The sequence below is a fragment of the Ochotona princeps genome, chromosome 29 (assembly GCF_030435755.1).
Source record: "Ochotona princeps isolate mOchPri1 chromosome 29, mOchPri1.hap1, whole genome shotgun sequence".
In the NCBI taxonomy this organism is placed as follows: Eukaryota; Metazoa; Chordata; class Mammalia; order Lagomorpha; family Ochotonidae; genus Ochotona; species Ochotona princeps.
In genome coordinates, this window is record NC_080860.1 from 15,669,572 (window position 1) to 15,690,423 (window position 20,852).

General features: G+C 62.3%; 3 protein-coding genes, 1 non-coding gene and 1 pseudogene across 5 annotated transcripts in view; 1 reads left to right on the plus strand and 4 right to left on the minus strand.

Annotated features, from left to right (window-relative positions):
• Window positions 1-2,033: 2,033 nt before the first annotated feature.
• Window positions 2,034-6,800, plus strand: GAS2L1 (growth arrest specific 2 like 1). The gene is made up of 6 exons (XM_058656741.1): window positions 2,034-2,177; window positions 2,902-3,580; window positions 4,584-4,691; window positions 4,775-4,871; window positions 4,957-5,128; window positions 5,477-6,800. Exons 2-6 carry the CDS (start codon window positions 2,921-2,923, stop codon window positions 6,504-6,506), a joined length of 2,067 nt encoding a protein of 688 aa, XP_058512724.1. The 5' UTR covers window positions 2,034-2,177; window positions 2,902-2,920; the 3' UTR covers window positions 6,507-6,800.
• A 394-nt stretch (window positions 6,801-7,194) lies between these two features.
• Window positions 7,195-9,133, minus strand: RASL10A (RAS like family 10 member A). The gene is made up of 3 exons (XM_004591958.3): window positions 8,760-9,133; window positions 7,825-7,949; window positions 7,195-7,462 (listed from the first exon to the last, which is right to left on the minus strand). Exons 1-3 carry the CDS (start codon window positions 8,976-8,978, stop codon window positions 7,195-7,197), a joined length of 612 nt encoding a protein of 203 aa, XP_004592015.1. The 5' UTR covers window positions 8,979-9,133.
• Window positions 9,134-12,835: 3,702 nt separating this feature from the next.
• Window positions 12,836-13,455, minus strand: LOC101529311 (small ribosomal subunit protein mS25-like; annotated as a pseudogene).
• A 1,726-nt stretch (window positions 13,456-15,181) lies between these two features.
• LOC131478321 (U6 spliceosomal RNA) lies at window positions 15,182-15,289 on the minus strand. The gene has a single exon (XR_009244411.1). It is a non-coding gene; the product is annotated as a U6 spliceosomal RNA (small nuclear RNA).
• A 3,123-nt stretch (window positions 15,290-18,412) lies between these two features.
• AP1B1 (adaptor related protein complex 1 subunit beta 1) overlaps window positions 18,413-20,852 on the minus strand; it is a 47,639-nt gene continuing 45,199 nt past the window's right edge. For both annotated transcript variants that reach the window (XM_058656486.1, XM_058656487.1), the window contains 4 exons: window positions 20,732-20,816; window positions 20,184-20,270; window positions 19,925-20,079; window positions 18,413-18,600 (listed from right to left, as the gene is read on the minus strand). In XM_058656486.1, the coding sequence (XP_058512469.1) occupies window positions 18,526-18,600; window positions 19,925-20,079; window positions 20,184-20,270; window positions 20,732-20,816 (402 nt within the window). In that variant the 3' untranslated portion in view covers window positions 18,413-18,525. The remainder of the gene's footprint in view (window positions 18,601-19,924; window positions 20,080-20,183; window positions 20,271-20,731; window positions 20,817-20,852) is intronic.

A 20,852-nucleotide genomic window follows, 5' to 3' on the forward strand; every position in this document is an offset into this window, starting at 1 on the left:
TGGCTCCATGAGCTAATCCTCCACCTTCAAGCACCAGGATCCCACAAGGGCACTGGTTTGTGGCCTGGGAAAGCAATCGAATATGGCCCAAAGCTTTGGGACCCTGTACCTGTGTGGGAGACGCGGAAGAAGCTCCCGGCTTCGGATCGGCACAGCTCCAGTTGTTGCAGCCACTTGGGGAGTGAATCAGCTGATGGAAGATATTTCTGTCTCTCCTCTCTGTAAATTGGACTTTACAATAAAAATAAATCTTAAAACACACCTAGGTTCCACTCCCGGTTCCACGCCTCGCTCCACACCCCAGAAGTTGTGGGTCGGGCTTAACACTGGTTTCCAGGCAGCTTCACGGTCCCACGCAGTGCAGTGCTGAGCAAAGTCCAGCTTGGAGGGCCTTACCTTACCCTTAGCCTCGCTCAGGGAGGCATCCGGGCACCAGCTGTGCTGGAGGCCAGGCGGGCTGCTTGTGGGCACCCAGCCTGGCAGGCACACGTCAGCCTCCGGGCTGTGGGCACCTGGCTCGGGGTTGGTAGAGTCGGCTGCCTCTCCTGGTCTCACAAGGAGCGGGGCGGCCGCGGGGAGATGGGAGCCATCCCAGGGGGCAGCACTGCATGCTCACCACGCAGCCGTGAAGCTCTGTCACCCGGGCCACCCTGAGCTCAGTAATACCAGGAATTAGGCTTCAGAAGCCTGTTGTGCCATCACACACACGGGACAACTGAGGCCCGAGATTAGCCACCCCAGCCGGTAGCAGGACGGGGCCCGGCTCAGCGTTCAGAGGAGGAAAGGTGGTCCCCAGTGTTGGGGTGACACCCTCACCACCGTGAGCCCAGCTCCCCGCAACCCTCAGCACATCACATCAGCTCTGCCCTGACAGACACAGCCAGAAAGCACCAACCCCGCCACCCACTGCCTGCCCGGCCCTGCACAGCAGCCACAGGGCACCCCCTGCCCGGAGCCCCCTCCATGGCACCCCCGCCTGGCCCACGGTGGCCGGCCCTGTGCTCGGGCCGCCCAGCAGCCACCATGTTGGTCCTGGTTACTCAGGATGCTTTGGAGGCAGCAGGAGTTGGCCCCACTGCGTGGACACACTGGGCACGCAGCACCCCCCCTGGCTGACGGTGCTTGTGCCCAGTTTTCCAGCGGATACCCTGAGGCCTCGTCCTCCACCTCCCGCCAGCGCTGCCCAGGCTGGCCCCACACCAGGCTCAGCATACAGTAGTCGCTTTTGCCCAATCTGCCTCTCCTGCTGAGGCTGCAGGGTGGGCAGGGGGAGGGTTGGCTTACAGTAGGTGCTCCATAAATACCCTTGAACCTGAAACTAGAGTTCAGATCCCAGCCAGCCCCACCTGCCGCTCCCTGCCCCGCCCAGCGTGCGCGCAGGTACCTGTGGTACAAGGGCAGGTGGGGCACCAAGTAGGAGCTTTATTAAGGCCCAGAGGACAGTGCTGGGCTTGGCGGCGTGCCCCCCGCCGGCCCTCGCCCGCAGCATGGCTGCCGCCCAGACAGGCCCCGCCCGGCGGTGGCGCTGGGCCCGGCGCAGGGGGCAGGATTTCCCGCTGTCCCTCCCCTGCCGTTTGAAAAGAACCCCGTGGCCGGTTAACCCCGCCGGGCCGGGGCCTCGGCGTCCTCATCCGTGAAACGGGCGCCCCCGCCCCCGGGGCTCCCCACCCGGGACGCCCCCGTCGCCGCCACCCCAGCCGCGGCCTCGGTTATCTGGCTCGGCCGGAGGTGACTGCGCAGCCCCCGGCCCCTATCGCTTCCTGGCCTCAGCTCGGGGACAGCCTGTGCCGCCGGTCGGGGGCGGGGACGAGGACAGGGGCCCCAGGCCGCCCCCAGCCCCCCGGCACTCTGGGGTGGAGCGGGAGCCGCGGGACCGGCGCACCAGGCCCCTTCCCGGGCGGACCCTCCGGGCTCCTCCCCGGCTCCGCCACGGCCCCTTTAAGAGCGCGCGGCCCCGCCCACCCCTCCGGGCCGGATCCGAATTCCAGGGAGGCGGGGCGGAGGCGCGGGCGCCAGGGCCGCAGCGGCGGCACCGGGATCGGGATCGGGAATCCGGGGATCGGGGATCGGGGATCCGGACCCCGGCGGCGGCAGCTCGGGCGGCGCCTCCCTGCGGCGGGCGGCCAGGCTCCGGTCCGCGCCGGGACGATGCTCCCCGGGGCCGCGGGATGAGTCAGGTGAGCGCGGGCAGCCTCCCCCGGCGCCCCCACGGGAACCGGCACGGCCTCTGCGCCCCGCGGCTGTGTGACCTTGGGCGGCCCGCACCCTCTCTGGGCCGAGGAACCGCGGGGGGCGCAGACCCAGGGCGGAGAGGAAGAACCGGGGCCTGGGGTGGGGTTGCCTGGGAGACGGGGCCTGAACCCCCGCAGGCCAGACTGCGGTGGCGGGGATCGTGCGGGGGCGCTCAGGCCGGGGCACCCTGCTTCCCCCACCTCTGCCCTGCCACCCTTGGGGAGCACTTACCCCTTCCTGAGCCTCAGTTTATCGCATCTGTAAAATGGAGACCTCCCCGCCGACCCAGCAACGGCCAGGCAGAGTCTCCAGGGACCTGAGGCTTGGGGAGGGGCCAGGACCTGAGCAGGGGAGCAGGGGATCAGACCCCTCCTGGGGTTGGTCCCCAGGACCTGTCCCTCCTCATCGTGCCTTCTGGGCCTGAGCCTCAGCCAATTCCCAGTCCCCCCCCCCCCAAAAAAAGAGCTACTTACGACCCTAAGTTGAGGGTGTAGAAAAAAAAGCCACTATTCTGCTGACTGCTAAGAGGTAGGTAAATGTACCCATTTCACAGACCAGGAAAACTGAGGCACAGAACCGTTTCTCGGGCATTCAGCTTGAATGACAGGCTGGTGGGTGGCTTGCTGGGCCGTGACAGCACTGCCCTCCCACCCGTGTCCCTCTCCGCAGTGACTCGGCGGGCCCGGGCATGGCGGACCCAGTGGCGAGCATCGCCGGCTCTGCAGCCAAGAGCGTGCGGCCGTTCCGTTCGAGCGAGGCTTATGTGGAGGCCATGAAGGAGGACCTGGCCGAGTGGCTCAACGCCTTGTACGGCCTGGGCCTGCCCGGCGGCGGCGAGGGCTTCCTGCTGGGCCTGGCCACGGGCACGACCCTCTGCCAGCATGCCAACGCCGTCACCGAGGCCGCCCGCGCCCTGGCGGCCGCCCGGCCTGCGCACGGAGTGGCCTTCCAGGCGCACGGCGTGGCGCCGGGCTCCTTCGTGGCCCGCGACAACGTGGCCACCTTCATCGGCTGGTGCCGCTCCGAGCTGGGCGTGCCCGAGGTGCTCATGTTCGAGACGGAGGACCTGGTGCTGCGCAAGAACGAGAAGAGCGTGGTGCTGTGCCTGCTGGAGGTGGCGCGCCGCGGGGCCCGCCTCGGCCTGCTCGCCCCGCGCCTCGTGCAGTTCGAGCAGGAGATCGAGCGGGAGCTCCGCGCCGCACCCTCGGCCCCCAGCACCCCCGCGGCGGCCACTGCGGCAGGAGGGACCTCGGCGGGCGAAGGGGCCACCGGGGCCGCCTCCGCCCCCGGGGCTGCCAGCCGCGGGCCCCGCATGACGCTCAGCGACCTGCGCAACCTGGACGAGCTGGTGAGTTCCCAGCCCAGGCACACACCTGGCTGCGCACCCACGCGCGCACCCCCAGGGACCACCCGGTGTCTGCAGCGCCCAGCAGGACACCCACGGAGGGGGAGGTCGCACAGGGCGCCCGGGGGGCCTGCCTCCTCATCCCTCTTCCTGTTGGTGCTAACTGTGCACCTGCTAAGTGAAGCTGCGTTCCTGTGTCCTGCGTGACTCAGGCACCCGCCCTGGACTGGGAGCTGCATGGCTTCAGGGGGAAGTGCCCAGCACACCCCCAGACAGCTCCTCTTCTCCCCTTATGACACCGGAGGCCATCTTACTGGCCCAGCCTGGGCTCAGGTGGCGCTGGCTCCCACCTCTCCTGGGACCTGGGTGTCCCTGCCGCCCCCGCAGCCAGCCGGGGCCCCCACAGAATCTGTGTCCTTTTTATCACCAGAAGGTGGGGGAGGCGGATGGCCGTGGGCAGAGGCTGCTGCCCCACCCCCGTCCTGAGCCAGGGTCACCCAAGGCCCCACCTGCTCATTTCCTCCGGCGCCTCTGTGGGCAGGGAGGCGGGCAGGGCCGCCCACACACAGCCAGCCTGGCAGCGCCCAGCCCGGGAAGCACGTGTGCTGTGGTGTGCATCCCGAGTGGGTGGCCTGTTGGTGCCTGTTGGGGTGTGTGTCCCCACGTGTCTCGGGCTCAACCTGCAATTGTGTCCTGGGGCCCGGCCCCCCAGTGGCCCTCCACCTCCTGGTCTTAAAAACGGGCAGAGGGGGCAGTGGAGGGCTGCTCCTCCTTGGGGTCCCTGGCCCTGTGGCCTGGGGGTCTCCCTCAGCTCCCTGCATTGGCAGAGCCAGGAGGGGCTGGTGATGGCCACGTGGGTGCAAATTGCCGCTGCGCAGGCCAGTCTCCACCCCTGACACCCTGGGAGGAGTTACTTCCTCCTGACCCCTGGAGTTGCTGACATAAGAGCCCTGAGGAGGGGCGAACTGTGACCCCTGACCTCCTGCCCTGTCCTCCCTGGCTGCAGGTGAGGGAGATCCTGGGCCACTGCACCTGCCCAGACCAGTTCCCCATGATCAAGGTCTCGGAGGGCAAGTACCGCGTGGGCGACTCCAGCCTGCTCATCTTTGTGCGGGTGAGTCAGGGGTTGCCATGGCGGGGGGCTGGCAGCCTGGCGGGGGGCGCGGTGGTGACCCGCCTCCTCCCCGGCTCCTGCAGGTGCTGCGGAGCCATGTGATGGTGCGCGTCGGGGGCGGCTGGGACACGCTGGAGCACTACCTGGACAAGCACGACCCGTGCCGCTGCTCCTCGGCCGGTCAGTGCCCTGGGGAGTGGGCGGGTGGGCCGGGGCTCCCGTCGGGGGCTCTGCCCCTCACACCCCTGCCCTCTCGCCCTGGCAGCCCACCGCCCAGCCCAGCAGAGGGCCCGCGCCTTGTCCCCGCAGAGGGGGTCCCCCAGCCCCAGTCCCCGCCCCGGGAGCCCCGTCCCGGGGGCTGAACGCCGAGGCTCGCGGCCCGACACGACGCCTCTCAGCTTCCGAAGCACAAAAGAGGGGCCCGAGCCCCCGCTCAGGTGAGCCCCGAGACCAGGAGGGGCGTCCGCCCGGGCCCTGGGTGACCAAGTCGCCGCCGGAGCGCTGCGAAGTGACTCACTCCCTGGGAAAGGTTCCCGTGGGTGGGGGTGGGCCTGGCTTCCCATCTCCATGGCAACCCAGCCAAACCAACAACACGGCTGGGCGGGCCTTGGGGTTTGGGCCGGAGCCAGTCCAAGCCCGGCTTCCCTCCGGCCCCCCTTCCCCGCCTTGGGGAGGGCCAGCCTGGGGCCCTAAAGCAGCTGCAGGAAGTCTGTCACTTCTCCCTGGAAGTCCCCAGGACAGACGTCCTTCCGTCAGCCCGGCTCTCTCTTGTTCCCCTGGCCCAGGCCCCGAGATCAGCTGCCCCCGCACCCCCGCGCCCGCCGCTACTCCGGGGACAGCGACTCTTCCGCCTCCTCGGCCCAGAGCGGCCCCCCTGGTGCCCGCAGCGACGACCCAAGCACTGGCCCCCGGAGGGAGCGGCCCAGCCGGCGGCTGACCACAGGCACCCCGGCCTCCCCCAGGCGGACCCCTGCCCCGCGCAGCCAGTCCCGTGACCGGCTGGACCGGGGGCGGCCCCGGGGAACCACTACGGGCGGCAGGGGTGCCCAGCTGGCAGCGGCCCCCAGCCCTGGCCGGCGGGCCCGGAGCCAGAGCCGAGAGGAGCAGGCCGTGCTGCTGGTGCGCAGGGACCGGGACGGCCAGCACGCGTGGGTCCCCGGGGGCCGGGTGGGCGCGGGCTCGGGCAGGAGCACCCCGCACACTCCCCGTGCGCGCAGCCCCGCCGCTGTGCGCACCCCGCGAGCCTCCAGCCCCAGCCCCGAGCTGGGCGCCACACCGGCCAGTGTCTTCCGCACGCCCCTGCAGCTCGACCCCCAGCAGGAGCAGCAGCTCTTCCGGCGCCTGGAGGAGGAGTTCCTGGCCAACGCCCGCGCCCTCGAGGCCCAGGCCACCAGCACGGGCAGCAGCCCCTCCGGGGCGGCCCCCGACCCGGCCCGCGCCCCGGACCCTCCGGCCCCGGACTCTGCCTACTGCTCCTCCAGTTCCTCCTCTTCGTCCCTCAGCGTCCTGGGCAGCAAGTGTGGCCAAGCAGGGGACCCGGGCCAGACGGCCAACGGGCTGCCCGGGGCCCGCAGCCAAGCCCTGTCCAGCTCCTCCGACGAAGGCAGCCCCTGTCCTGCCGCGGGGGCGCCTCCCGACGCCCCGGAACCTGCCAGGACCTGGGCCCGGGGCCGGATGGACACACAGCCAGACCGCAAACCTTCGCGCATCCCCACGCCGCGGGGCCCCCGCCGCCCGTCCGCAGCCACGGAGGTGGGGGGCTGGCCCGGCCCGCCCGCGGTGGCCCCCAGGGCTGCGCCGGACTCCTCGATGTGATGGACCCCGCCAGACCCCAGCCCCTTCTTCCTCTTCCTGTGTGGCCTTAACCCCCTCTGCATCAGGGAGCCCCCTCACCCCCATCCGCCTCTTGAAGCACCAGACCTCATGGGACCAGACCCCTCGGGACCACGTGGCTCAAAGGGACCTGTGTTGCACATCCCGATCGAGGGATGAGAGTTGCTATTTAATAATGACTAATATTATTGAATGCCTTAGAGGGCCGGGCCGCCCCCGGCGTGCCGAGGACCTGTGGCCGGCAGAGCCTCTGACAGTAAAGTTTTGCTCCAGCCACCAGTCTGTCGCGTGGGAACGCAGTGGGGGGGGGGGGCACGGGGAGGACATGAGGGCCAGTTAGATTGCAAGCTGCAGCCCCCGGCGGGCGGGCGTCGGAGCCGGACACGACCGCTCAGGACGCCTGAAGCTCCAGCAGCCCACACCACAAACCCCAGACACGCGCCACGGTCCGCACCTTTATTACCTCGCGGGCGGTGGCCAGGGACCAGTATGTCCAGCGCACTCCCAGTCCGCGCCATCGCCCAGTCCCGCCCAGCCCACGGGATGAGAACCGGGGCTTGAGGCCCTTCCCCGCAGCCCAGACGCCGTGGAGAGGCGGAGCGTCGCTCGTCCGGCCCGGCCCTGTCCAATCCGAGGACAGCCGGGCGAGCCTGTCCAGTCCAGTGGCCGGTCACATGAGGCTGCAGCGCGCCGGGTGCAGCGCCCCCTGCAGGCGCAGGGCAGGGTGCGCAGGGCGCGCGCGCACCAGGGCGCAGCGCAGCAGCTCGCGGAAGAGCCGCAGCACGTGCCAGTTGTACTTGGCCGAGCACTCGAGGTAGCCGCAGCGCCAGCCCCTGCGCACCAGGGCGGCCAGCGCGCGCCGGGGGCCGAAGCGCAGCCGCTGCCGGTCCCGCTTGTTGCCCACCACGAGGATGGGCGCCTCGGGCGCTCCTGCCGGCCTGCGGCCCGGGGGAGGTGGGGGGAGGAAGGAGACAGGCAGGTGGGTCGCCGGGGACCACCCTCTCCCCGCACAGCACCAAACACACACGCCCCCCAGGGTGTACACACGCAGGCGCATCTGCTGAGGTCGGAGCCCGCCTGCTCCCCACCCCCAGCACACAGCCGGCCCTTGTGGGCGCAAGCTCGGACAGCTGCAGACCTCATGGACATTTCTGGAAGGCTCGAGGCGCGCCACTGTCCCCTCCCCTCCCCCCTCCCGCCCTCCGACGGTGGGAGCGCCTACTCGCTCCCCGCAGGCAAAGACCCAGCCTGGTCTGGGCAGCCTGGCACAGCCCTGTGCCGCCTCCACCACGCCGCCTACCTGGTCTCGGCGATCCGCTGTCGCAGGGCCTTCACGTAGTCGAAACTGTCCGGGCTACAGATGTCATAGACCAGCACAAAGGCGTCTGTGTCCTGCAGGCTCCAGTCCTTGGGGTCCGGTCGCTCCTGGGGGCGGGAGGCCGCGGTTGGGGGGAGCCCGCTTCCCTTTGCTGGGCTTGGGGTGTGCGTGGGGGGGAGACTTGACGCTGGAGCCACACACCGGCAGTCCTGCGCCCCCAGCCACCCTCTCCGGAGAGCTCTGTCAACTCCTGCACCCCCGGCCACCCCTCCCCGCGCCCCCCAAGTTCTCTGAGCTCTACCTGTGGCTGCCCCTGTGCCTGGCAGCCTCCGGCCTGTCCCTGCTTTCTCCTTCCAGCTCAACCCGGCTGGGGCGGCTCGCTCATCTCCCTTGAATGTCCCCACCTGGGCTGGGACGCGTGCACCGCCCCCACCCGAGTGCCGGCAGCCGTGCGCGCCCGAGTTCTGCCAGACGCACCTGCAGCACATTGGCCACTGATTTCACACCAAACTTTCCCCACCGCTGTGCTGCCAAGGCTCGGCTCAGACGCCGCCGCCCCCTCCGGGAAGCCCTAGTTGCCTCCAAGGAAGTACCACACCCCCGGCCCCGACCCCGACCCCAGCGTCTCGCACTGCGGCTGTGCTTAAGACCCCAGATGCGCACACACACACACACACACACACACTCACACTCACTCATTCGTCTTTGACAAGCGGAGGCGGCGAAGGCAGAGGCACCTGTGAAAGGAGGGGGCCGCGCCTTGGCAACACGGACAGCCTGGGGCGCACGGGCCCCTGGACACACAGACACACTCATCCTCTTCCCAATCCCCTTCCACGCGGCCCCGCACCGGTGTGCACCGAGCACAAGCACCTTCTCCAGGCACGCGCCCCTGCCCGCCCCTCGGGAGCCGCTACCTCGACACCTCCGGGGCTCGGGCCGGGGACGTCACCGTCACCGTCGCGAATGCTCAGGTCGTAGACGGCACCGTCGAGCAGCACCGCGGGCCGGTAGAGGCGGGGCCCGTCCGTGGGCCGGTGGCGCTCGGGGTAGTCTCCGAACAGGAACTGGCGGATGATGGCCGTCTTACCCACGCCCGGGGCGCCCAGAACGGCCACCCGCAGGCTGCCCCCCATGGCCGGCCCGCGCCGGCAAGGCTCGTGGGTCGGCGCCCGCCACCGCGCGCCCCGAGAGTCTCCGACGAGGACGGAGGAACTAGCGGCGGGCGCCGAGAGACTGAGGCGAGAACCGACCGGGCGCGCCGCGCAGACACCGCCTCCGCCGCGCGAACGCCGGCGCCGGGTGGCAAGCTCGGGGCGCCGAGGTGCGCCCTCCTCGCAGCGCCCCGCTTTCCGCCACTCCCCCCCACCTTTCACCTCCTCGTCCTCCTCCCGCTCCGGCGCCGGCACTCGTCGCCTCAGGCGCGGCGCGGGCGAGCAGGCGAGCAGGGGAGCGCGCGGGGCCTCCCGCCGGCGGCGATGAGGTAAGCGCCGCCGCCCCTCCCCCGTCCTCCCGCGACGCCCCTCCCGGGTCGCGGGAAGGCAACGAGGCGGGGGGAAGCCCGGGGCAGGGTGCGGGCCCCGTTCCACGCTCCTCTCCTCAGAGCCACAAGCCAGGGCCCTGCGCGCTCGCTCCCTCTCAGCGCGCCGCTCCGGACGGACCCGAGCGCCTGGAAGTCCCGCCACCCGGACACGTGACCTTGGGCGACCGGCCCCACTTGGCCGGGTCCCCGCTCTGGGTGGCCGACGCCTGGAGGGTCTTGAGCTGTTCTTTTGAGAGCCTGCTACGTACGTGTTCGGCTCTTTATGCAAGCTGTTGCCCAGGGGAATCCTTGCCCCTTTGCTTCTCTTGGCATGGGGTGGAGAGGGAGACTGGGACCCGGAGAGGGGTGATCAGGGTAGCGGGGGTCCCCTGAGGCCGCAGCTCGGGCCCTCACTTTTGCGCTACACTAGGCCGGGGAGGAGGGGATTGAGGATCCCAGCACCTCAACCCCAATCCCATATCCCAACAGGATTGGAGTCGTGAATATATAAAGAACGTTCGAGAAATCGTCTCCTTGTGTCTTTTCTTGCTAAGGTCATGTTCCCTCAGAGTCTGCACCTGTAGCTTCCCTCAAACTAGGGCCCCAGATCCCAAACCTGGCCTTCCCCAGAGCTGGTGGAATGAAACTCGGGGTTCCCCATTCTCTGGCTCTGTCCCCTCACACCCCAGTCCCTATCTCAACCTGTGAGGCTTTCATTTGCTTCTCTCTTCAACAACCATTTTACGGCTCACTGGGGCACTGAGAATTATTTATTTATTTAACAAAAAAAGTCCTGCCTTAGGAGGGAAGGTTCTAGGACATACAGGGGGCTTGGAACTGTTAGAGCACTAACCACAACCCCAATCCCAGCCTACCGGAAGTGCAGCAGGGAGGACCAGCTAAACCCTGAAGTGAGAGAACGAGTGATCCTCCACCATGGGTCTGGATTCACTTCCTAAAAAAAAAAAAGAAAAAAAGAAAAAGGTAAATCTTTTATTTTCACTTCACTTGCAAGGCAAGGAAACTACCTCCCATCTGCTGGCTCACGGCCTAAGTGCCTACTAAAGCATGGCAGAAGCCAGAAGTCCAGAGCTCCACGTAAGTCTCCCATGACAGAAGCAGGGACCCAAGTACTTAAGCCATGGCCTGCTGCCTTCTGGGGCGTACATTAGGGGGCAGGTGGAATCTCCTGGGCAGGGGCTTGAACCCAGGCCCTGTGGTGTGGGATAGGGGCGTCCTGAGCAGCCTCTAACTGCTGTGCCCTGCCTCCTTGCTTTCCTCTCAGACTGCTCTCCTGGCTGGTGGTTGGGGGCGGTAGGGGGCGGGCGGCGGGGCTGTGTGCAGGGCAGGCTTCCCAAAGAGCAGCATGCCACACAGCACGGAGGCTGTGGGGTTGGATCTCTCGTCCTCACCCAGTCGTGTACACACCCCACCCGGTGCTTCTGGGACTGCTCCCCAGGCAGGTGCATGCTGTGCTGTCAGCAGCCAGGACCCAGCACTGTAGCCAAGCCAGTTGCTGGCAGCTCTCCGTGGTCAGGGAAATAGACAGCTGTGGGCAGAAACCCTGGGCTGATGGCGAATGAAGGGGCCTAGAGTAGCACCAGGCTGGCTAAGGACTGAGGGGGAAGGGAAGGGTCCGATGAACCCCAAGCCCAGCCCTGAAGGACCAACTGCCGGATAGTGGGCTGGGCCGGGCCGGGCCGGGAGGAGGTACAGAACTGGGGCAGGGGCAGCAGCCTGTTACACAGCTCTGCTTCTTACCTGTTCATTGCACACAGTCTAGCCAATACTGCCAGCTGGGCATCCTCCCTTCTGACCTTCACTCATGTGGTCTGTACCCAGCTTCCCTCCCTTGTCTGAAGGCAAGCACCCGAGACTGCTTGGGGCTCCCCTTGCCAAGTTGTTGGTCACACCACTGAGCACGGATTGCACTCTGTCCCAGCCACACTGATTACAGTGCCTCTTACTGCCACAGCACCCCAAGGTGTCCTTGTGCCCTGAATGGGAGGCACGCCTCTCACATTAGGGTCCCACGGTGGCCCCTGAACCTCACAAAGGCCAAGTGGATCTTGCAGCCAGTGGCACCCAGGAAGGAGAACAGGCTGGGCTGACAGCCATCCACGGGGAGACCAACGTCACCTGTGCAGGCCTGACACTCTGAGCCCATTTCCTCCTCCATGCGGACAGTCACGCTCCTGACCTCTTCCGGTTGTTGTAGGCACAATGAGATGGCACTGAGGGAAACAGGACAGTGAGTGGGGCGGGCAAGGGGCACAGTCTATGCATATAAAATAATTGCGATGTTTTTATTTGAAAAGCAGTCAAAGATGGCGGTAGGGAGAGAAAGAGAGATGTCCCAGTTGCTGGTTTTGTCCCCCAAAAGCCTGCAACTGCCAGGGCAGGCCAAGGTCAAATCCAGAGCCAAGAACTCCCATCTGGGTCTCCCATGTGGGTGGCAGGTGTTTGAGTGGCCACCTGCTGCTTCCAGGGATATGGATTAGCAGGAAGCTGAAATTAGAAGTGCAGCTAGGACTCAAAGAAACGATGCAGGAGTCCCAAGAAACATTAAAAAATATATACTTGTTTATTTGAAAGAATTACATAGAGGGAGAAGCAGAGGCAGAGGGAGAAAGATCTTCCCTCCACTGGTTCACTTCCCAAATGGCTGCAGTGGCCAGGGCTGGATCAGACTGAAGCTGGGAGCCAGGCGCTTCATCATCTCCCACATTGGTACAGGGGCCCAAGGACTTTTCCAGGTATATTAGCAGGGAGCTGGATTGGAAGTGGAGCTCCTGGGACTCGAAGCAGTGCCCATATAGGATGGCACTGTAAGCAGCTGCTTAACCAACAGTGCCACAGCACCAGTTTCCTCAAGCAACAGCCTAATCATTGTCCCAAATGTCTACCTCAAAAATTCCATTCTGGGCCTGGCGTGGTAGCTAGTGGCTAAAGTCCTCACCTTGCATGTGTCGGGATCCCATATGGGTGCTGGTTCATATCTCTGCTACTCTACTTCCCATCCAGCTCATTGCTTGTGGCTTGGGAAAGCAGCAGAGATGGCCCAAAGTCTTGGGACCCTGCACCTGTGTGGGAGACCCAGAAGTTCCTGGCTCCTGGCTTCAGATCAGCTCATCTCTGGCCGTTGTAGCCACTGGGAAAGTGAATCAGCAGATGGAAGATCCTTTTCTCTGTCTCTCCTTCTCTCTGCAAATCTGCCTTTCCAATAAAAAAGAAATAAGTTTTAAAAGAAAAAATAAGTGGGACTACAGGGGCTTGAATCAATGCTCATATGGGATGTGGCATCTCACAAAACTGGCCCTTGTATCTTCATTCATTCTTTTTTCCATGTTCTGTGACACAGGCGTGTCAGGACCTTTTATTGTAAGAGGTTTCCGCATGTCTGAGACAGAACCTGGGGCCACAAGAATCCCAGCTCCTCATGCCCCACTGCGCCCCCCCATTTCCCCAGGGTCAGACCCCACTGTCCCAGCCAGAGTGACCCTGGCCCTCAGTCCTGCCATTGGTCTTCAGAGCCGCTTTGTACTTCCCGTCGTCTCCCTGGGTGACCAGGCCTGGAAAGGGCACCTGTCCTACCTCATAGACGCACTCTCGCAGGCAGTGTTTCCAGGGCCCAAAGTTGGCTGGGTGAAAGTTAGCTGCTTTTTCTCCTGCTCCTCTTTCTTGAGGGCTTCCTTACTCTTCCCCAAGATCCTCCGGATGTGTGCCATGATTTCCGTCTTGCTCTTGGGTTCCACCAGGACCTGCTCTCAAGAATCCAGGAAGAAGTGCAGCAAGGGTGCGGGAGTCATGTTCTTGACCATCATGAGCTGCACCAGGGGTTTCGGAACGTTGAAAAACACAAACTTCCTGGCACCCTCGCCCAGCTCTTCATGTGTGTTGTAATTCACCGTCATGACCTTCACCAAGTCCTTGACCACCAGGTTCCCCTGACCCAGGTACTTCAGGGTACAATGAATGAGGAAGCTGGCCCTTGATGGGCATGGCAGCAGGCCATGAGCCACACGAAACAGATGTGGACAGTGGTGACTCCAGGTGCCCAGGTGGACCTTGGGCCACTTCTGCCTGGATCTTCATTTCTAATGCTGCTCTCCAGCCAAAGCAACCAGGATCCTCATAGAAATGTCTGCTTCAAGGGTTGAGAGAGGACAGAAACGAGCCTGGAGCGTGTGGCAGTGCCAGGGCACATCACAAAGGTGCCTCCAAATGCCTAAAGGACGGTGACACGGCTCAAAGGGACGCCAGGGCCTACCAGAAAGTGCTCCCGAGAGCCAGAGCCGGAACAACCAAAGCAATCAATGAACTAATGCTGTGTTGGATGAAACCCAAGTCCTGAGTGCGCCCTGCTTCAGTAATGGAATAACAAGCAGGAGAGAGGAGCAGGTCAGAATCCCAAACACTTCCCGCGGCTACTCGCTCCCCCACATCTGCCCCAGTGAGCGCTGCCTACAGTGACTTGCTTCCAGGCACCACGGGAAAGTTACTTCACAGGCCAGCAACCTGCAGGTGTGACCTGGGCTGGGCTCGCGGGACAGCTGAGCAGTTAAGTGGACAGTATGAGAGCCTGCTTTGGTTTTCTCCCTAAAAACCTAAACCGAGACCCTCCCCACCTGCCAAAGCTAACCGTGAGGGAAGCATTGGGTAGATGCAATGGGGGGCGTCTCACTTAACCGGGACTCCTTGAAACAGTCAAGTTCCTGAAAACAGAGTCTGACCAAGTATCATGAACACTTCTCTCCTTCTCTCTGTAAATTTGACTTTCAAATAAAAATAAATAAATCTTTAAGTTATTTATTTGAAAGGCAAACACACACACACACACAAAGATCACTCTCCCATCCACTGTTTTACTCCTTAAATGTACCAAACAGCCAAGGCTGACCCAGGCCAAAGCCAGGTGCCATGAAGTCCCAACACTTGAGGCACTACCTGCTGCTGTCCAGGGTACACCTTAGCAGGAAGCTGCAACTGGGAATAGGGCAGGAACTCAAACCCAGGCATCCCATACGGACATCTCAAGGATTCCATCGGATATGCATCTCTCCAAGCTACTACAGATACAAGTACAAGGATGTCACATCGGCATAATTAATACAAACATGTGATGTGATCCAAATCAAAATAACATTCTTTAAAAAGATTTATTTTTATTGGAAAGGCAGATTTTACAGAGAGAAAGAGATAACAGAAAGATCTTTTGTCTGCTGGTTCACTCTCCAAGTACCTGCAATGGCCGGACCAGAGCCAATCCGAAGCCAGGAGTCAGGAGTTTCTTCCGGGTCTCCCACATGCAGGTGCAGAGTCCCAAGGCTTTGGGCCATCCTCAACTGCTTTCTCAGGCCACAAGCAGGGAGCTGGATGAGAAGTAGGGCAGCTGGGACACAAACTGGCATCCATATCGGAACCAGGTACATGCAAGGAAAGGATTTAAACACTGAGCCAGCCCAACATTTCCTTTTTTTTTTTTCAAAGCCCCATTCAGCCTCATCTCTTTGAGGATTTGTGTGTGTGTGAGAGAGAGCCACTCTCACTGTCTTATAACTACAATTTAAAATTTACAGATGCCAAAGATTTTTATTTTGCATGGACCAACATTTCAGTTGTGAGTTAAGCCCCTGCCAGTGGCTCCCAATCCTAGCTGACCCACTTCTGATCTGGCTCCCTGCCAATGCACCTGGGAAAGCAGTGAAGGATGGTCCAAATGCTTGGGCTCCTGCCACCCAGCTGGGAGACCTTGATGGAGTTACAGGCTCCTGGCTTCAGCCTGGCCCAGCCTTGGCTGTAGCAACCATTTTGGGAGAAAACCAGATAGGTCTCTCTGTCCCTACTTCTAACCCTTGCGCAGGGGCCATGCTAATCTTCTCTGTATCGTTCCAATTTTAGTATATGTGCTGCCGAAGCGAGCACCCTACTTCTAACCCTATCTTTCAAATAAATCTTTAAAAAAAAATTATTTTGGTGCTAAATTTTTTTTTGAGATTCATGTAATATGAGGGGGTTGTCAAAAAGCTTATGAAAACACCTACTCTTTAAAATAAATAAATAAAAAGAACCCCAAAAGGGCCTGGCGCAATAGTGTAGCAGTTAAAGTCCTCACCTTGAACACGCCTGGGATCCCATATGGACGCCAGTTCTAATCCCAGCAGCCCCGCTTCCCATCCAGCTCCCTACCTGTGGCCTGGGAAAGCAGTCGAGGACGGCCCAAAGCTTTGGGACCCTGCTTCCACTTGAGAGACGTGGAAGAAGCTCCTGGCTCCTGGCTTTGGATTGGCTCAGCTCCAGCCGTTGTGGTCGCTTGGGGAGTGAACCATCGGACAGAGGATCTTCTTCTTTGTCTCTCCTCCTCTCTGTATATGACTTTCCAATAAAAATAAATAAATCTCAAAAAAACCCCACAAAAACGATTTACCAAATCCAAAACCAAAACCAAAAACCCCAAAACAAAAATATAGGGTTTGGTACACTACTGGGGCCCGGAGAAGACCCAGGCCGCTGAGGCACCAGCTCACATCAGGGCCTGGCTAACGGTGACTCGGAATCCTGAGATGGATCTGTCTGCACCGATAGGAAGAACTCAAGAAAAGATCACCTGGTAAGAGCCACAACATGCTGGTAGAGTCCAGGAGTGTGCCCAGTAGTTCACCAAGGAGCCACAGCGATTCGCTTACACACAATGCAAGCATATTCTTGGGAGGAACCCCAACTCAAGGGATCATCTTGGCCAAGAAGGAGGAAGAGATCAGACTGCGGGAGGTGTGAAGGTACTGTCCTGTGTATGGCTGACCTCAACACAGTCCCAAGTCATTCCAGAAAAGCAAAACCCTGGCTGGAGCTGCCAGGGTTGGACCACAGGCCTCGGCAATGTACGACACCTGGGGCTCACTCTCAACCCCGAGGCCCTTGCTGGACTGTCTCTGACTGGCTGGGCAAGCTCAGGGCACTGGGAGGAGCCACGGGTGGCCCAGGGTGGCTGGAGGGCAGAGCTGGGCACAGCAGGATTGTCCTCTCCAGCACTTCCAACAACCTGGGCCCCAGAGTGAGGCCCAGTGTACTTACTTCTGACACAGGGACACGGCACGAGCCGTGGGTGAGAGGATGAGGGGCACAATTGTGTTAAGCACCTGCCCATGGCCCCAAGATCCCAGCACAGATTGGGTAGGCATGGTGGCCCAATGACATGTCCAGTGATAATCCACACCCTCCACCCAAACAGGTCAGCCTTTTTTTATCTCCCAAATATTTATACATTTCTAAAAGTTAAAGCGAGCAAAAGATATTTTCCATTCACTGGTTCATTTTCTAGATGGTCACAATGGCCGGGCCTGGGCCAGGTGCTTCTTCCAGGTCTCCCATGTGGGTGCAGGAACCCAAACACTTGGGCCAACTTCTGCTTCTTTCCCAGGTCACCAGCAGGGAGCTGGACTGGAAGTGAAGTGGCTGGGACATGAACCAGTGTCCATATGTGTTGTCGGTGAAAGTGGCAGCGGTCTTACTGTGCCATAAGGCTGGCGTCACCTACCTTTCTCATCAGCTCTTCTCACCTGATATGATTTGTTCTGGGCATCTGGCAGCTGTCATTCATGTTTCTTCTTCAGGCCTCAGCGATGGAGGAGTGGGGACAGGAGGATGCAGCCCCCTGGGTGACAGAGCTGGCAGTTGCTCCTCAGGCAGGGTGAACACATGTGTGGGTCAGAGGAAGCAGGTGGCACAGTGGGCCATCAAGGACACATCCCCATGCCTGTCCGGTTCCCTGACAGGGTGGGGACTCTGTGCGCAGTGCCTTCGGCTGCTGGACATTCAGCTGGGTAAATCCCAGGGCTGTATGGGCTCCAGATTGTGACCCCACAGGGCAGCACAGCAAAGCCCAGGGGTCAGAGGTGGGGAGGTGCTCCTGGCTGAGGGTTCAGCAGGAGAGGCGGCTAGTCTCCTGGCCGGCAGTGGCTGGAAAGGTAGCTGTGTCTCGGGCGGGGTCAGGGATTGAACACAGACAGAACGAAAGGGTAGATAGGTGGGGAAAACCAAATGGGGACATTGGTTCTGCCAGCCAGCACCAGAAGGTGAGTGGTCAGGATCTCTGTAGGCAACAAGGGACGGTGCTGGCCAGGCAGGGCTGGAGGCGGGCCGGTGGCAGGCACAGTTCATGCCCGGGACTCGGGTGAGGGGATGTTTCTGCAGCCTAGGACCCCTTCCCAGAAGAGCCTTGGGACCTGACACACTGGCCAGGGACACACTTGCTGTCATTATTTTTATTCACTTTCTTCTTTTGAAAATAAGAGTAAACATACAATATATATATTTTTTCTTTGTAGATGTATTAGTGACAGCGCAGGCGCTGTGAGCCATCCACACCCACTCAGAAGCAGTTTCCCATGGTGACATTTGGAATCTCTCTTTATTATTGAACCGCAGGGAGAGGAGAACCCAATGCTGACAGAGACAGCTGAGATGAGGAGGCCGGGAAGGGGGGTGGTGGTCACTGAAGAGAAACCTTGAGCTCCATCCCAGAAACAGCCACTGGCTCGGCCTTGCCTCCGGCCCTCTCTGCTCCAGATGCCGTGGGCCCATGGAGACAGCGCTGAGGGGTGTACGGCAGGCAGTGAGCTGGGAAGGCTGCAGTGGGGGCTCTGTGGCCTCCTGGTCTTGATGGTCAGGGGCAGGGTGCTGTGGTCTGATCGACAGATGTGGCTATCGGTCGCCAGCTCCAGCTTCAGCTCTGCCTCGCAGCACCTTCGGCTCCTGCAGCCCATCTGCCTCTCCAGGGAAGGCCGTCAGGGCTCACCCCATGCTGGGCAGCATTGCAGGGGCCTTTCCCATCACCCCTGGGCAGGCAGGGTTAGGGGCCCAAGGAGAGGGCCCCGTGCCCACCCTTCAGCTCCGGCTCCACATCCTTTGGTCCCCGCCTCACCTGACCCTGAGTCAGCAGCAACGCAAGGAAGGGTGAGGGGAGTCAGAGCACAGGAGTGCACTGAGAGGTCACCACAGGAGGAGGCCTGACCCCATCCTGAGGACCCATGGTGGGCAGCCCTGGGGGGAGGGCCCGGGGGTCCTGCCTGGCCCCTCCTTCGAGGAGGAGGAACAGCAGCTGCCACCCCCAGGGGGCTCCTCCGGGGCCTGGGAGGTCCCGGGCGGGCACTGCGTGGGTCTCAGTTCTTGAGGATGGTCTCATAGGCCTGGCACACATGCTGGGACACCTCTGGGGCTCGACACTTCAGGGACAGCTGTAGGAGAGAGGGGAGGGGAGGGTGCGCTCATCCTTGGGCCTGCACTTTCGTGGTGGGGGAGAGGGGAGAACCACGAAGTGGGCAGAGTGGGGGGCACCAGATGGGAGTGCGAGGTGTGCACACAGGGCCTGGTGGCGGCTGGGGCAGATGTGAGGTAAAGCAGAGGGGGCGACCAGCGCTGCCGGCTAGGCAGGGACCAAATATACTTGCAGCCCACACACCTGCTGTTAGCCCTTCTGGCAGGCGGCATGACTCACAAGCTAGAGCTGTTAGGGATTGCTGGCCCCCTGTAGCCCCTACAGGTCTGGGGTCCAGAGGATAGAAGCCTGACAGGAAATCTGAGAGGGTAAGGGGGTGGGAGCAGCAGGAACAGCTCCCTCCTGGTGGATGGGGAGGGCCTGGGGGGCAGGTCCTGATCTCCCGCCCACGAAGCAGGCATGGATGACAAGCCGCTTAGCTCTACATGAGGACTGCGCCTGGACACTGGGCTGCAGACAGAGAAGCCACCTATTCCGTCCACTCAGCATCACTGGCCTGACAGGTGGGCCTGGAGCAGGGGGCCTTGGTGGATGTGTGCAAGTGGGGGGCAACTCGTTCGGAGGGTGTGGGATAGGGGAGGGCAGGGGCAGCCAGCCTGGGGAGCAGCAGGGTGAGGCAAGGCCAAGAGACAGGGTGTGGGCAGGAGAGCTAGGTGCACAGGGGCCAGGCCAGGGCATGGGGCTAGGGAGGACGGAGGAGAAGGAAGAGAGAAAAGCATTCTGCTGACCTCCAAGTCCTGCACCGCAGCACCAGCAGGGAAGGTGGCCATGCAGCATCCAGACACAGGGAAACAGAAGTTACCACCACCGAAGTTACCACTGCCTCCGTGGCAGCTCCCAGCCACCCAGGGGGCCAGCACTGCCAGTGCAGCCCAGGGCAGGCAACATCAGCAGGGCTGTGGCTGCCAGCGACGCAGGTGCAGGCAAGAAGCAAAGCAAGGACTTCCCAGGGCCCTAGCATGGCAGCATGGGTCCCCAGCACCACCCCGGGACCTGTGGAAGCCATCTCTTGCCCGGGTCAGACGCAGAGACCAGAAGCAGTGGCTGCTGGGAGGCACCCACAGCAGTGCCAGACCTTACAGAACTTGCTGGCACCACTCTGGGCCAAGACCCACTTGGGAGACTTCTGTGGGGGTGACTTGGCAGGACCAAGTTGTTGCTTTTTAGAAAGGTGGTTTCCAGGGGCAGAACTGACTCCCTCTATGGCCATAGTGGGAGGGACCCTAGGCAGCAGAGCCTGCCAGAGTGGGCCCTGGCTGGGCAGGTGGGAAAGGGGTTCTCACCGTGAAGTTGGGGTTCCCGGGCTGGATGCGTAGCTCAGCCAGCACCCAGATGCCATTGGTCAGCCTCAGGGACTGATAGAGCATGTCCTGGGCCTCCACGTTCCGCTTGGCGATGGTGAAGACATTGCTGTTCTGCAGTTTGCTGCTCACAGCCTCTGAGAGGGCAGAAGGCCCCAGGAGGTCCCCGTCAGGGTGGGGAGCAGCCCACGGCCAGGCAAGGGCCAACGAGGGCTGAGGGACAGGGCTCAGGGGTCCTTACCTGCATTGAGCGGGCAGTCTCGGATCTGGAATTGGGCTTCGTTCTCATTGGGGATGTCCTTCCACGTGGCCAGGAACATCTGTCGGTCTGGAAAGTGAGCGGGGATGCTTACATTTCTGCGGCCCCCCAACAGCCTGGGACAGGCTGTGGGTCTGTCTAGCTGCATGCACCCTGGGCACACCCTTAGCTCTGAGGAGGCCTGAGTTGTTCGTAAGAGAGACCCTGGGCTTCCTGCTGCCCTTCTCCTACCCTCCCTCACGCTGGCCTCTCCCTCTCCTTATCCCCCGTCCCCATCAAGAGGCTTCCTTGTGGGGTGTGGGCAGGGTGGAGGATTCCAGAAGTGAGCCTGTTCTGGGATATGGCTGAGGGTCCCTGCTACCAAGGAATAAAGGATGAGGGTGAGCAGGAGGGCCCGCAAGTGGGAAGGGGTATGTGTGGCACAGTCCACCTGCTGGGCCAGGTGTGGCCACTGTGGCATGTTTTGCAGGGCACTGGGTCAAGGGGGAGGTGAACCCACCCAGGCCTTGGCAAGGCAGGCCCGGACTCACCCATCTTCCCATCCTCCACAAAGAGGATGTGCAAAGGGTATAAGGTGCTGAAGTAGAAGACGTCAATGTTGTTCTTCACGGCCACCTAGGTACAGTGTGTGTCAGCCCCGGGCGGGTCGTC

Excerpts from the sequence above, each read along its gene's own strand:
- RASL10A (XM_004591958.3), bottom strand. The coding sequence starts at position 8,978 with ATGGGGGGCAGCCTGCGGGTGGCCGTTCTGGGCGCCCCGGGCGTGGGT. Across the intron at positions 7,950-8,759 it reads CGAGCCCCGGAGGTGTCGAG|GAGCGACCGGACCCCAAGGA; the intron begins GTAGCGGCTCCC and ends TCCCGCCCCCAG. Across the intron at positions 7,463-7,824 it reads CAGCGGATCGCCGAGACCAG|GCCGGCAGGAGCGCCCGAGG; the intron begins GTAGGCGGCGTG and ends CCCGGGCCGCAG.
- GAS2L1 (XM_058656741.1), top strand. The coding sequence starts at position 2,921 with ATGGCGGACCCAGTGGCGAGCATCGCCGGCTCTGCAGCCAAGAGCGTG. Across the intron at positions 4,872-4,956 it reads GTGCCGCTGCTCCTCGGCCG|CCCACCGCCCAGCCCAGCAG; the intron begins GTCAGTGCCCTG and ends TCGCCCTGGCAG. Across the intron at positions 5,129-5,476 it reads GGGCCCGAGCCCCCGCTCAG|GCCCCGAGATCAGCTGCCCC; the intron begins GTGAGCCCCGAG and ends CCCCTGGCCCAG.